The sequence below is a fragment of the Hypanus sabinus genome, chromosome 7, assembly GCF_030144855.1.
Source record: "Hypanus sabinus isolate sHypSab1 chromosome 7, sHypSab1.hap1, whole genome shotgun sequence".
In the NCBI taxonomy this organism is placed as follows: Eukaryota; Metazoa; Chordata; class Chondrichthyes; order Myliobatiformes; family Dasyatidae; genus Hypanus; species Hypanus sabinus.
The window spans coordinates 35,013,736-35,027,135 of record NC_082712.1 but is presented as its reverse complement, the minus strand read 5'-3'; the positions used below and the strand labels follow the sequence as shown (position 1 = coordinate 35,027,135).

Sequence of the window (13,400 nt, the reverse complement as noted above, 5' to 3'; positions counted from 1 at the left end):
GTCATTATTTCATCCTTTCCAAGAACTGTGAAAGACTTATTTCAAGTCATAGAACCTATAGACTGTGTTTCCTCTCTTATCCTTAAGGAATCAACTATAGTTTCTTTTTATAGTCATGTGCATCACTGCAATTGCATGTTCCCTTCTGGAATTCAAATTCCCTTATTTTCTTATGATGTGGGAGGCAATTTGGCCCTACAAGTCTATGCTGGCTGAGGAAGAAAAGTATTTCATGACAGAGGAATGCCAATAACACTTAAAAGGATGAGTATATTTTTTAGCATATAAAATTTTTAATTTGTCTCACAGAATTTTATTTTTTTTCAGTTCCCCACTCTCCAACAGTTGTACCTCAAGAGCCAAATACAGCAACCAGCACAACAATAACTGTCTATTGGACAGTTGCAGAGGAAGATGTCATTGATTATTTCCAGGTGTACTGTGTGGAGCATTCTGAGGGAAGCCGAGAACTACGTGGTAAGGGCCCAACACTGATCATTGTCCATTTTTGATCTGTTTCCAATACGTCAATGAGCTTTATAACAGAAATCGCTAAATAATTACAATAATGTACAGTGCATCTTATTAATAATAAAGTCCTACTTGGGCCCTTAGCTCCCAGTGGAGCATAAGCCATTGATGACCTCCAACTCCATCTTCCTCAGAAGTTGATGGTATTGGAAATAATTCAGATGGTTGATGTAGGTGATTGATGGTCAGGTTGAGTTGGTCAGTGTTGGAGTTTACCAACACTTTGGCAGTCCATTGCATCCACTGTTACAGGGGACTGGCCTATACAGCTTCACCAGAGCCCTGTTGGATAGCCTTACCCGTTTCCCCCCTCATGAAAGGAACGTAGGGTTGGACTTTGAGAGGCGTGAATACCTTTGTTTAATTATCCATTTAATCTCCTGAGCCTCACAAACTAAAGTGAAATACACTGGAAGATGGAAATTGGAAATAAATATAGAAGATGCTAGGAATTCTCAATGGGTCAATTAATGTCTGTAGAAAGGGAGAAAAGACAAACATTTCAAGCTTTGACTTTACGTCAGAAGCTCCAGTGAGATTATTATTTATCTCTCTCTGGCCGTAGATGTGATCTGAGCTATAAGACATGGGAACAGAATTAGGCCATTCAGCCTATTGTGTCTGCTTTGCTACCTCTTGTTTCTGACTTTATCTTGCAAATACAAGCCCAGAAAGTAAAAGATTTCCTCTGTCATTCAATTCTTTGCAGGTTGATAAACATTGTGGAAAGATCTCATGCAGTTGCTCGCTAGCTAAGTTTGTATTTTTGGATTTTCCCACCCAAATGTGTAATAAAGCATTTACATAAAGTAGAGTTTGTGATGAATTTCTGAAAATTAAATGAAATATTGAAAGGGCCACCTTTTAATGTGTCCAATGGATAAATATAAGTTAAATCAAAAGCAAAGTAACTAGCTTTTGTTATAGAGCCAGTGCATTATTAGATATGAAGTCACATTTATCAATGCACAAACTTAATAGATAGTTCTTAGAGCATAGAAAATAAAACAGTATAGCACAGGAGGAGGCCCTTCAGCTGAACTAATTAAACTAACAACACCTAATGGCGTCCATTCTTGGCATAAACCCCCCTGTCATATCTGTTTCTACCACCACCACAGCAGTCCATTCCTGGCAGCCACTACTCTCTATGTGTGAATAAACCTCCCCCACACATCTCCTTTGAACCTTCCTGTTCTCACCTCAAATACATATCCTCCAGTATTAGACATTTCAAGTTCAAGCTCAAGTTCAATTATCATTCAAACATGCAGGAATACTGAAAAAAAAAACAGCCAAATGAAATTATGTTCCTCCTGGGTGCAAAACTCTGACCCAGCATTCATACACGGCACAAGACACATATAATACATATAAGACAGCAGTAAACATACAGTCTCTCAAAAATTATTTGTCGCCCAAGTACCTGAGTGACAGAGAAACATATAAACATAGGAAACCTACAGCACAATACAGGCCCTTTGGCCCACAATACTGTACTGAATATGTATTTACTTTAGAAATTACCTAGGGTTACCCATGGCCCTGTATTTTTCTAAGCTCCATGTACCTACCAAGGAGTCTCTTAAAAGACCCTATCTTATCCGCCTCCACCACAGTCGCTGGCAGCCCATTCCACACACTCACCACACTCTGCATAAAAAACTTATCCCTGACATCTCCTCTGTACCTACTTTCAAGCACTTTAAAACTGTGCCCTCTCATGTTAGCCATTTCAGTCCTGGGAAAACACGTTGTCCTGTGAATTGTCGACAGGAGCAAGCAGTTCTCAGCAGTCCCCAGACAAACATGCAATCGAATTTGTGTTCTACTGAGTGAACATTGGGGGGCAGCCCCCAATTTAACATACATGCCACTCCACACCGCCTCCAGCATTTACCCTCGTGGACTGCAATAGGCAAGCCCATGGCATGATGCTTAACTTCGCTACAACCGAGGCTACACAGCTCCCACACCGATTAACCAGTGAACCATTCACTCAGTATTTTATATTACCAATGTCCACCAGCATTTTACGATTGTAAGAAAAGCATCCAAGACATTCACTCCCTGTTAGACCGCACACCACTGACTCCGACACCTTTCTGTAGCAGGCAGCAGCACGGTCTGCACCAAGTCCAGCTCCTCCACCAACGAACAACTCGCTGATGGGCTAGACCTGCAGTATTACAACCCTGATGGTGGCCTATTGATGCCTCTCATAATTGTATCAACTTCTATCATATCTTCCATCAGTCTCCACCATCCCAGAGAAAACTAGCCTAGTTTGTCCAGCCTTTCCTTGTATCACATAGTCTCTAATCCCGGGAAACCTCTTCTGCACCCTCCACATCATTCTGTAATGCAGTTCCCTAACTGCAGCTTAACCAGAATTTTATAAAGCTGCAATACAACTTTCTCACTTTTTTCTTAAAGGGAGTACTACTGAAGAACATAAGATGGCGGTGAAGGAAAGTTACTGCGTTCTGGACAATCTGGAGCCAAGCAGGTGTTATCTAGTTTGGGTGATGGCAGTGAACTTCGCTGGGTGCAGTTTGCCCAGTGAGAAAATGATGATTCAAACTGGTGAGTATGTTCAAGTGGTGCGGCTGAAAAATAATCTACTTGGTGATAATGTGTTTTATCTTTTAGCTAGAAGTTCCATGTAAATGCCACCACGAGTTGATTTCCTACTTCTTTATTCAATAAACTCATTCAAAGAGCAGTTTACCCAGCTGAGCAGTGGATTAGCTACAATAAGTGGGAGCACACACAAATGCTGGAGGAACTCAGCAGGCCAGGTGGCATCTGTGGAAAAGAGTGAACAGTTGAGGTTTCTTGGTCCAAAGCGTCCACCATTTACTCTTTTATATGGGCGCTGCCTGGCCTGCTGAGTTCCTCCAGCATTGTGTGCTGCTTGGATTTCTGGCTTCTGCAGATTTTCTCATGTTTGCAATAGATGGCAGTTGTCTCTTTGGGTTAGAGAGGACTCCAATGGCCAAATCTCCAGTCCACAACACTATACGATGGCCTTTACTACATATGTGCACATCAAGTGAGAATGGATTTGTGATCATATTTCTCTTGTATCACTCACCCCTGTGACTAGATCACAATCTGACGTTCCTGAGGTTCTCAGAAGAACAAAGGAGATTGCATAAGATGAAACACATCAAATTATCTGTACCTCAGGAGCTTATTTAAAGACATACAACACAGTAACAGGCTCTTCCAGCCCAATGAACACATGCCACTCAATTATACACATGTGACAAATTAACATACCAGCTCATACATCTTTGCAATATGGGAGGGAACTGGAGCACCCAGAGAGAATGTTCAAACTCCTTTCAGACAGCAGCAGAACTTGAGCCCGGGTTGCTGGTACTGTGCTAACCACTATGCTACTGTGCCACCCTGTGCTGTTGAGCAAAGAAAGCTAGTTTTAAAAAAAATTCTTGTGTGACTGAGACTTCCTGGTTCTTGAGATATTTTACTTTCAATTCTTGAATTACCTCGAGCAGGACAGTTCACCAGTTCACTTTGAAGCAGAATTTTGCCAACTTGTTCACAGACCCTTGACAAATTTGAAATAAGTCTCTGCTTAATCTGTGAGGCTAACTCTAAATTGCTGAGCTAATGTCCGGCTTTTTGCTTTAATGATGACTGGATCAATTTCTGTACAACTTGAATGTTATTTCACAAACAATTATCATCTGCTGAGAAGTACACACATAACTGCATTTTTTTGGTTTTTGCTCATTTAAATTAAGTGTCTGATCCATTACCAAATCATTGAGTTTTTTACTTGGAAATAACATCACTTGCAGTTACTCAGCTAAGATTGAGGAAAAGAGGGATGCTGGTGCCATCTTCTCTAAGGATCTTCACCTTGTGGTGGTGCAGCTAACTGCAGATCCCAGTTGGATTAAAGGGGCACTCTGTTAAAACAGAAATGCTGAAATGTTCAAACAACAACACAAAATGCTGGTGGAACACAGCAGGCCAAGCAGCATCTATAAGGAGAAGCACTGTCGACGTTTCGGGCCAAGATCCTTTGTCCTGACGAAGGGTCTCAGCCCGAAATGTCAACAGCGCTTCTCCTTATAGATGCTGCCTGGCCTACTGTGTTCCACCAGCATTTTGTGTGTGTTGTTTGAATTTCCAGCAACTGCAGATTTCCTCGTGTTTGCTGAAATGTTCATGTCAGCATTATTATTGTTGGGTAGTGGAATCGATGGAAGTTAGGGAAGAAAAGATCCTGAAACATTTTATCTTCATTAAATATGCTGTTTATATTACATCTCTTTGTTAGGTCACCATCACCTGTTTAACATTAATTGTCAATAGATTTGAATCTGATATATTCATGTTACAGAAAATTCAGAGCCATTGAGCACACTGATGCATGATTTTGATTCACACTCTTTCAAATGAGAGGAGTGTATTGGGCTCAAGATATTCACTGCCCTTTCTGAAGGTGTTAATCTCTTTTTTTAAGAAAAAAGAAACATTTAATTGGCAAAGAATGGTTTTGTACCATGTCTCACAAGAAGTGATGCTCCCTCCTGAAGTGTTTAAACCATAGAAGTCATGAATTTGTTCCACATATGAAGACAGCCTTGACAATGCACTTCTAACATAAATCCATAACCAGTTCTGTGAACAGTCCACTGGATACTCGATCACCCATGAGACTATCATTGTCTCTTTCTAAAAAGCTTCAAACTTAGTTGTTGGCAGAAAGACCAAGGCAAAACCCTACAGTGTTGAAATAAAAAGAGAACGTGCTGAAAATATGCTCCAGATCGAATGCCACTTAATGGAGAGTGAAGCAGTTAACATTGAAGAAAGATAATTAACAGTTAGCGTTTCGCATGAATGATATTTCACCAGTGCAGTTTCTAATGAGAGGTCATTATGCAGATACATTAAATCTACATTTCCCTCTTTCTACAAATGATGCCTGAGCTGCAGTCACTTATAGAGTTGCTGTTCCTCTTTTTTTCATCTTCCCATTTGACCCTTCAGTTATGTAGGGGCTGATTTGTGCTGTGGTGTGTCACCTCCATCAAGTGTTTCATCCAGTTGTCTATTCATTAGCAAGATCCCTTAACAAGAAGGAGTGTCATATCTGTTACAAACATTCCATCAAGGGTTAACATAAAATACTTTATTTTTCCTCTTCCACATTGCTGTCAAAACTAGCAATATGTAGTAAATACCAATCTCCACTGCTTAGCAGCAAATTCAGCTGCGTGGGTTTCCTCCCACGTACCAAAAGCTGGCAGGTTGGTTGGTTAATTGGCCACTGTAAATTATGTAAACATGGCAGTGAGTGGTCGAATCTGGGGAGTTAATAGGAATGTGAGGAGAATAAAAAGAAATTAATGGAAATTAATGCTTTAGGTTGGTGTGGACTCAATAGGTCTGTTTCTGTGTTGTGTAACTCTGATTATAAAATCAGTTTATGAAGTAATCTGGGTATTTTTTGTAAAGGCCAGTATCGTCCTTGGTGACTGTACAGTAAAACCTATCTGTTTGTTGATAGCCAGTGGTTAAGGAAATCTGCTGCTCTTAGTCCAACTATGTGGATCAGACCAATGCAGTTGCCTCTCAACTGCCCTCTGAAATGGTTGTAACAAATCATAATTAAAAATAGAACATGTCAATAGAATGAGCAACTATGTGGGAGAATCTTCCTCATTGGGGCTTTATTGGTCCAATCATCACCTTTTCAGGGAATTAGTCATGAATATTTATTGTTGATCTGCTGGTGATACCCATGTCCCATAAAGAAAACTTAAAACTTAGCATTAGCCAGAAATTAAATTTTCAGTCTGTGGAATGGGGTGTGATATCATGTGATGCTTGTAATGAAATTGGCCCAGCCTGATAGCGTTATGTTTTGTACATTGTGATGGTGGTGAAAAGCATGCTCTCCCCGTACTGAGGATTTCCTTTTACAAAGTAGTAAGTGGCCATTGTACAGTCAGGAAATGAAGCTGCATAATCTTATTATGACTTGTCTCTTGTGTAGTTCCAGCGGCACCTATGATTAATGCCGAGGATTGTACTGTGTGCTGGGACAGTGCCACTATCCGCTGGACTTCTGGAGATCTCAATACTATTGACTTCTTCATCCTTGAGTTTCACAAACAAAACTATCATCAAAAATCGAAGTTCAGGTCAGTTTGACTCCTGGTCGAGAAGTCTTCTTATTCAACTGTTATTTTCTTAAAAAAAACTTCTCTACTAATTTTTTAAAAAGCAATTACAAATGTGAAGTATTTTATCAGCTAGAACACATCTTATGCTCTGTGGCTCCACACTTCCACTTGTATGGGAAACAGCTGTTTTCATTGGTACAAGTGCGGTGCGGTTAGAGCAGATTGTATGATAAAGAGTACACCTGGTACAGGTAAAGAAAGTGAACATTTCACTGGACATAAAGCATTTACCAATAATGAAGTAAAATGACCTCGCCAGCAGTTTCCTCAGCTTTGATTCCCTGGTCTAAATAAACCTTCCAACATTGGTGATCATCTCAACAATATTCCCTGACCCTGTGTGCCTCTGGCGCAGTGTTCTTACCATCCTGGACAGAGCTGCCCCATGCTGAAGGGTAAACCAGCCTTAGGGAGGAAGGAGCTGGAGCTCTTCATGATGAAAGGTTTCAGCCTGAAACGTTGACTGTTTATTCATTTCCAATAGATGCTGCCTGACCTGCTGATTCCCTCCAGCATTTTGTACTGTATGTGTAACTCTTCATTTATCCATCTCTTGTGTCCTCAATATCCTGCCTTTCTCTCGCCTCATTTGTGAAACTCCTTATTGTAGGACCTTCGCTTTCCTATCATTTTCCTTCCTAACTTTCCTTCTTCATCTTTCCCTCTCCCTCTATGTTACCCCACATTCATACACATTTGGTCCATGCTCTTGTTTCACCTAGATATTGCATCTGATGTGGCCTCACAGAATTTGCCTTTGTCACTTAGGGCCCTGTGATTTGGATTATACCCCGTCATCAGACAGATATTAAAATCACACAGTGAACAGAACAGATTGATTCAGCTTTATAAAGCTGCTAAGCTTGGAAGACTTGTAAAGCTGGTTCATGATCTCTGAAATCTGCCAACCAAGGAGCAGCATTGGGTACTTTTCAAGTTCTGGAACATTAAACAGTTGAAAGTACTGATATTGACAAAATGCACAAGCACATTTTTTTTTAAAAAAAGCCACCATGATCTCTCTAGATCAGAGGAAAGAAGTAAAAGGGTCATATTTTGCCTCCTCTCCATTCCCTTCACTGCCCCCTCGCCCTCACCCTTTCCCATGTTTAGATTATACTGTATGCTCATATCATGAGTTAGACTTAATCATCTGAATTCTGGGAAAAGCCTCACCAACTAATCCTAATACGTAAGTAAGGTGTTTTGGCTCTAATGTTAAGTTTGAAAATGAAAGCAATATTTGTTGTCTGTATTGCTAATTATAGTCAAGTGCCCAGAGGTCATTGTCTGTTATTTCATAATATGAATTATTTAACACCTGTAGAGACAAGGTAGTATAGATATTATTACTAGACCACTTGTGCAGACTAATAATCAGCGGATATGCCTTCAAATCTCTTAATAGCAACATAACTGGTTAAATAAATCAGTACTGGTGACTATAAAGATATCAGAATGTCATAAAATGTGCAGTGGGGAAGTAAATCTGTGATTGTACGCTGATCTGATCCCAGACCCACTGCACTGTGGTTGACTCTTAGCTGCCCTCTGAAATAGGATACAAGCACAGATGGTAAATGCAGACGTTGACAGCAATCTACACGTTCCATGACTTAAAATAATACAGAAGCTAGAAAGTCATCTTAGCTGCAGGTTTATGACTTCCATTAGTTAGTTTTGATAGTTTCTACCCCACTATTATAAGAGTATTAGATATTCTTTAGTACGATAAGGTCTACCTTGTTATGACCTTGCACTTTATTGCTTAACTGCACTGCACCTCCTCTGTAATGGTTGCACTTCATTCTGCATAGTTATTGTATTACCTTGTTCAATCTGAATTCACTGTAAATGAGTAAATCACACAAAATGCAGGAGGAACTCAGCAGGTCATGTGGCATTTATGGAAAGGAAGAGTCAATGTTTTGGGCCAAAACCCTTCAACATCATGCAATGAATTGTACTGTATGAACAGTATCCAAGACAAGCTTTTCTGAATTTCAGCGGCACATGTGACAATAATAAACCAATTTCAACTCCAATTTCAGTTCCAACCTTTTGTTTTTCCTTTCAGGTCCATGGCAGGAATCCGAGGATGTGAGCAGACAGTCAGCTTGCCCCCACTTGAGAACTTCCTGTTCTTTGTTAAAGCTGTGAACAGTCTTGGATGCAGTGACACAAGCAAACCAGCACTGATTTCCACTAAAAGTAGGAGATGTATTGTTACAATATTTGAAAATAAAATGCTGGATATCTCAAACAGTTTTTCCTCATCTAATTTAAGTAATTATTTGAAACAAAGCTTGTTGAGGATTTGCATTATTTGCTAGCCTGGAAGGAAGAAATGCAATAAAGCAGTCAATGAAATGAAACCAGAGCAGAGTAGCTTTGAACTAAATGAGCCTCATGAACCTGATTGATTTCTTTGAGGATGTGACAAAACAAATTGATGAAGGTAGAGCAGTGGATGCGGTGTTTATGGATTTTAGTAAGGATTTCCACAAGGCTCCCCATGGTAGGTGTTGTGACTGTGATCAGAGTCACCGGAGAACCTGAAGCTGTTGACACAGACGTCTCTGTTCATCATGGCAAACAGGCATTCTTCTGGAGATCCTCCTGGTAGAGTCTCACAAGCCCAAAAGTACATCGCATTTTTATATCCTTCAAATCAAAGGTTAACAGCAGATGATTCAATACAATTTCAATAGTTACAATGACATCATTTACTTTGATATTTTAGCTTGCCAATGCTTCCTTTGATCAGAGTGGGAGACACCTCTGAATGTTCAAGCACCCATACTGGGACAAACTAATTGACAGAGATATTTTACAAACTTCTGAAGACCAAGAGCTAGATGCCCAAGATTACTATCTGTGCAATCTAACTCTCTGAGTACTCAAAAGAATAAATTAGCTATTGATTGCAATAATACCTGTGACCATGTTTGAACTGCTAAGTGACAACATCAATCTGATCTCAAACAAAAAAAAATCTGCAGATGCTGGAAATCCGAGCAACACACACAAAATGCTGGAGGAACTCAGCCTGGTCTTCCAGTTTGAACTCAAGTCACAATGGTGCAAATAATTTAGCAAAGTTTGATGCAGGCCAATTTACACAATCCCATTGTCTTAATATTCGCCTGATACATATGCAAGCATTTCATGGTCACCATTTTGCAAGCCATATCTCTTAGACAGACAGACAGACATACTTTATTGATCCCGAAGGAAATTGGGTTTCATTACAGACGCACCAAGAATAGTGAAGAAATATGGCAATATAAAACCATAAATAATTAAATAATAATAATGATCATGCCAAGTGGAAATATGTCCAGGACCAGCCTATTGTCTCAGGGTGTCTGACACTCCGAGGGAGGAGTTGTAAAGTTTTGATGGCCACAGGTAGGAATGGTTTCCTATGATGCTCAGTGTTACATCGGTGGAATTAGTCTCTGGCTGAATGTGCTCCTGTGCCTAACCAGTACATTATGGAGTGGATAGTATACTGCTCCATGTATAGTGCAGAGGTGTGCTTTTAACTTCAATTTGTTCCTTGCAATTTACAATCCACATTAAGGGCTGAAGACTGGTTCTTGTTTGAATTAAAATCTGCATTCACATGACTCTAGAATACTCCTTAACAGTAGGCTCATTCAGAAAGTCAGGAGGTTTGGGATTCAGGGAAACTTGGCTGCATTGATTCAGAAATTGCTTTCTCATAGAAGGTACGAGGTAGTAATAGATGGATTGTATTCTGCCTGGAGGTCTATGTCTAGTGGTGGTCCGTGGTGATCTGTTTTGGGACCCCTGCTCTTTGTGATTTTTATAAATGACTTGGGTGAGAAAGTGGAAATGTGGCTTGGTAAGTTTGCAAATGACACTAAGGTTGGTGGCATTGTGGATTATATAGAAGGTTGTCTTCATTACAACAGGATATTGATAGGATGCCATGCTGGACTGAGAATTGGCAAATTGAGTTCAATCTGGAAAAATGTGGTGATAACTTTGTAAGGGCAAATTTGAAGGCAGAGAACAAGGTAAATTCCGTAGCAGTGTGGAGGAACAGAGGGATCTTGGGTTCCACATCCATCGTTCCCTCAAAGTTGCCATTCAAGTTGATAGGCTGGTTATATGCTGTGTTGTCCTTCATTAGTTGGGAAATTGAGTTGGCCACCTAATTATAGGGAGGATGTGGAAGCTGCAGAGGAGATGCTGGCTTGAGTAGAAAGCATGTCTAATGAGGAAAGTTTGAGTGAGCTAGGGCTTTGCTCTTTGGAACGAAGGAGAATGAGAGGTGGCTTGATAAAAATATATAAGATGATAAGAGGCATAGGCAGTGTGGACTGACAGTGTCTTTTTCCCAGCTTGGCAATGGCTAATATGAGAGGGGATGATTTTAAGGTGATTAGAGGAAAATATTGGGGAGATGTCACAGGTAAGCCTTATACACAGAGAATGGTAAATGCGCGGTATGCAAAGGCAGGAGTGGTGGTAGTGGCGGATATATTAGGGACATTTAAGGGACCCTTAGGCAATGTATGAAAAAATAAGAGGGCTTTGTGGGATAGAAGGGGTTGATTGATCTTGAAGTAGGTTAAAAGGTTGGCAGAACATCATGGGCTGAAGGGTCTGTATTGTGCTGTACTTTTCTGTGTTCTATCTTCTACGTTGACGGACTTGCTTAAGGAGAGCTTGTTTGATAGAGAGAGTAGATTTTATTGACCGTTAATATGCATAGGCATGGCAAATATGGTTTGAGAGCTTTATAGGCAAAGAAATTAAACTGTAGCATTTAAATTTTAACCAGATATGTCATTAGAAGCAAGAAGGGGGTAAACACATTTAATGTAGCTGGAATTAAGAATTGATTCACAACAGAGGAAAGAATTGAAATTCAAGACTGTATTACATCGTATTGAAAGTCAAAAGTTAAAAAACTATGAAAGCAGGAAATTGAATTTGGACTTGTTCTTTCCCTTTTCTGAGAACCCCGGGGTATGTCTGGATACATAACTTGAGATACGGAATGATTGACAATGAAATACACACAGAGACCTTGCATCCTGCTCAGGAAGAGAAGCTGTGATTTGTTGCCTATAGTTCTTGACCAGATTTGAAGCTGGCAAAAGAGATGAGTGGATGTTAAGGACTATATTTATGTGTTGAATGTTATAGAAGAATAAAACTTTGTTTTAAAATCATTTGTCATTGAATAGGTACTCGCTTTCATCTGAACAAAGAAACAATCCCTCCAAGTATGCAGTTGTCTGAAGATGGGACAGTAATTCACTTTGATGACCAAGCTATGGAAAATGAGAATCCACTGACTGAGTAAGTAGCCATGGCACGAAAAGAACAATTTCACTTTAATTCCACTTCCCATTCCATACACATGTTCTCATACCAACATGTGTCAGCCTTCACTGTCAGGTCAAGGCTCAATGCAGGTTGCAGGAACATCAAATGCTGTCACTTCTCATCCTCCTTTGTTCCAAAGAGAAAAGCCCTAGCTCGCTCACTCCAGTAACTGCTCCCCCCTGACCCTTTCCCCCATTTTCCTCTTTCACTTTCCTACTCTCCTCCCTCCCTCATTTGCCTATTTCCTCCAACACCTGTCTCTACATATAACCTGCCAGATCTTGCTCCACTCATTCTCTCAATCTGCTTATACTCTCTGTTTCCAGTCCAGATGACCCAAAATATCAACTGTCCCTCCAGATCTGCTCCTTAACCCATTGAGTTCCTCCAGCACTTTGTGCTGTTCCAGATTCCAGCATTAAATGTCTCTCATGTCTTCAAAAGAACAATTCCATCATACTCTAATCAGTGATTTGGTCGAACCCCAACAAAGAACTAAAACTTCCTCCCTGATGCTGTACCTTAACAACTTAACAATCCCTTCCCTAAGCAGCAACAGCACCTTGTATTACAGAACACATTTAACCTCATAGGGAGATTGGTATGAAACTATAGTTGACAGTGAGCCACCAAACTAGATCACAGGGCAGTTAACAAAACTGTTGGCCAGAAATGTGCTTGTTGTTTACTGGAGTGCATGGCCTTAGGGGATTGGAAGCTGATTTAACAGTAACTTTCAAAAAGTAAATGGAATAATATTTGAATGTAGATGAAGGGAAGTTGAATGAGAGTTACTGAATTCTTTTTGAGGGCCATCATGGGCACGTTGAGCCCATGCCCTCCGAGCTGAGTAAAGCCATTCTACTTTTGGTAAATTCTGAATGCCTAATGCTCTGACTATCCTGTTGCAATTCCCAGTCACTCATTTCACTGAGTTTTCAGATCTTCCTCCTGCCCTGTCAGTTGTGCAGCGTGATTTGGGGTGTGCAGAACAACTAAATAGGAACTAGGATGAAATTTTAAAAAGATGCCTGTGGTGGAGATTAAGATCCTGTCCGAACAAAGGATTAAGACCCTGTCCGAACAAAGGAACTGAACAAGATTAGTAAAAATAATTGGTTGCTTCACTGATTTTGTAGTCTGCTCTCCAAAGGGGCCTCCTATATGTGACCATGTTTTTCCAAGTTCTCACAGCTTATATGACTATAGAGTCATTGAGCACTACAGTCCATTCCAGACTGTTATTCTGCCAAGTCCCATCGATCTGCACCT

General features: G+C 40.3%; 1 protein-coding gene across 1 annotated transcript in view; it reads left to right on the top strand.

The window, feature by feature from the left end:
- The window catches only part of LOC132396482 (cardiomyopathy-associated protein 5-like), a 104,896-nt gene that overhangs the window by 66,210 nt on the left and 25,286 nt on the right, over positions 1-13,400 (top strand). Inside the window, exons 9-13 of the mRNA XM_059974023.1 lie at positions 328-477; positions 2,968-3,117; positions 6,572-6,719; positions 8,839-8,972; positions 11,987-12,101. Of these exons, the coding sequence (XP_059830006.1) occupies positions 328-477; positions 2,968-3,117; positions 6,572-6,719; positions 8,839-8,972; positions 11,987-12,101 (697 nt within the window). The remainder of the gene's footprint in view (positions 1-327; positions 478-2,967; positions 3,118-6,571; positions 6,720-8,838; positions 8,973-11,986; positions 12,102-13,400) is intronic.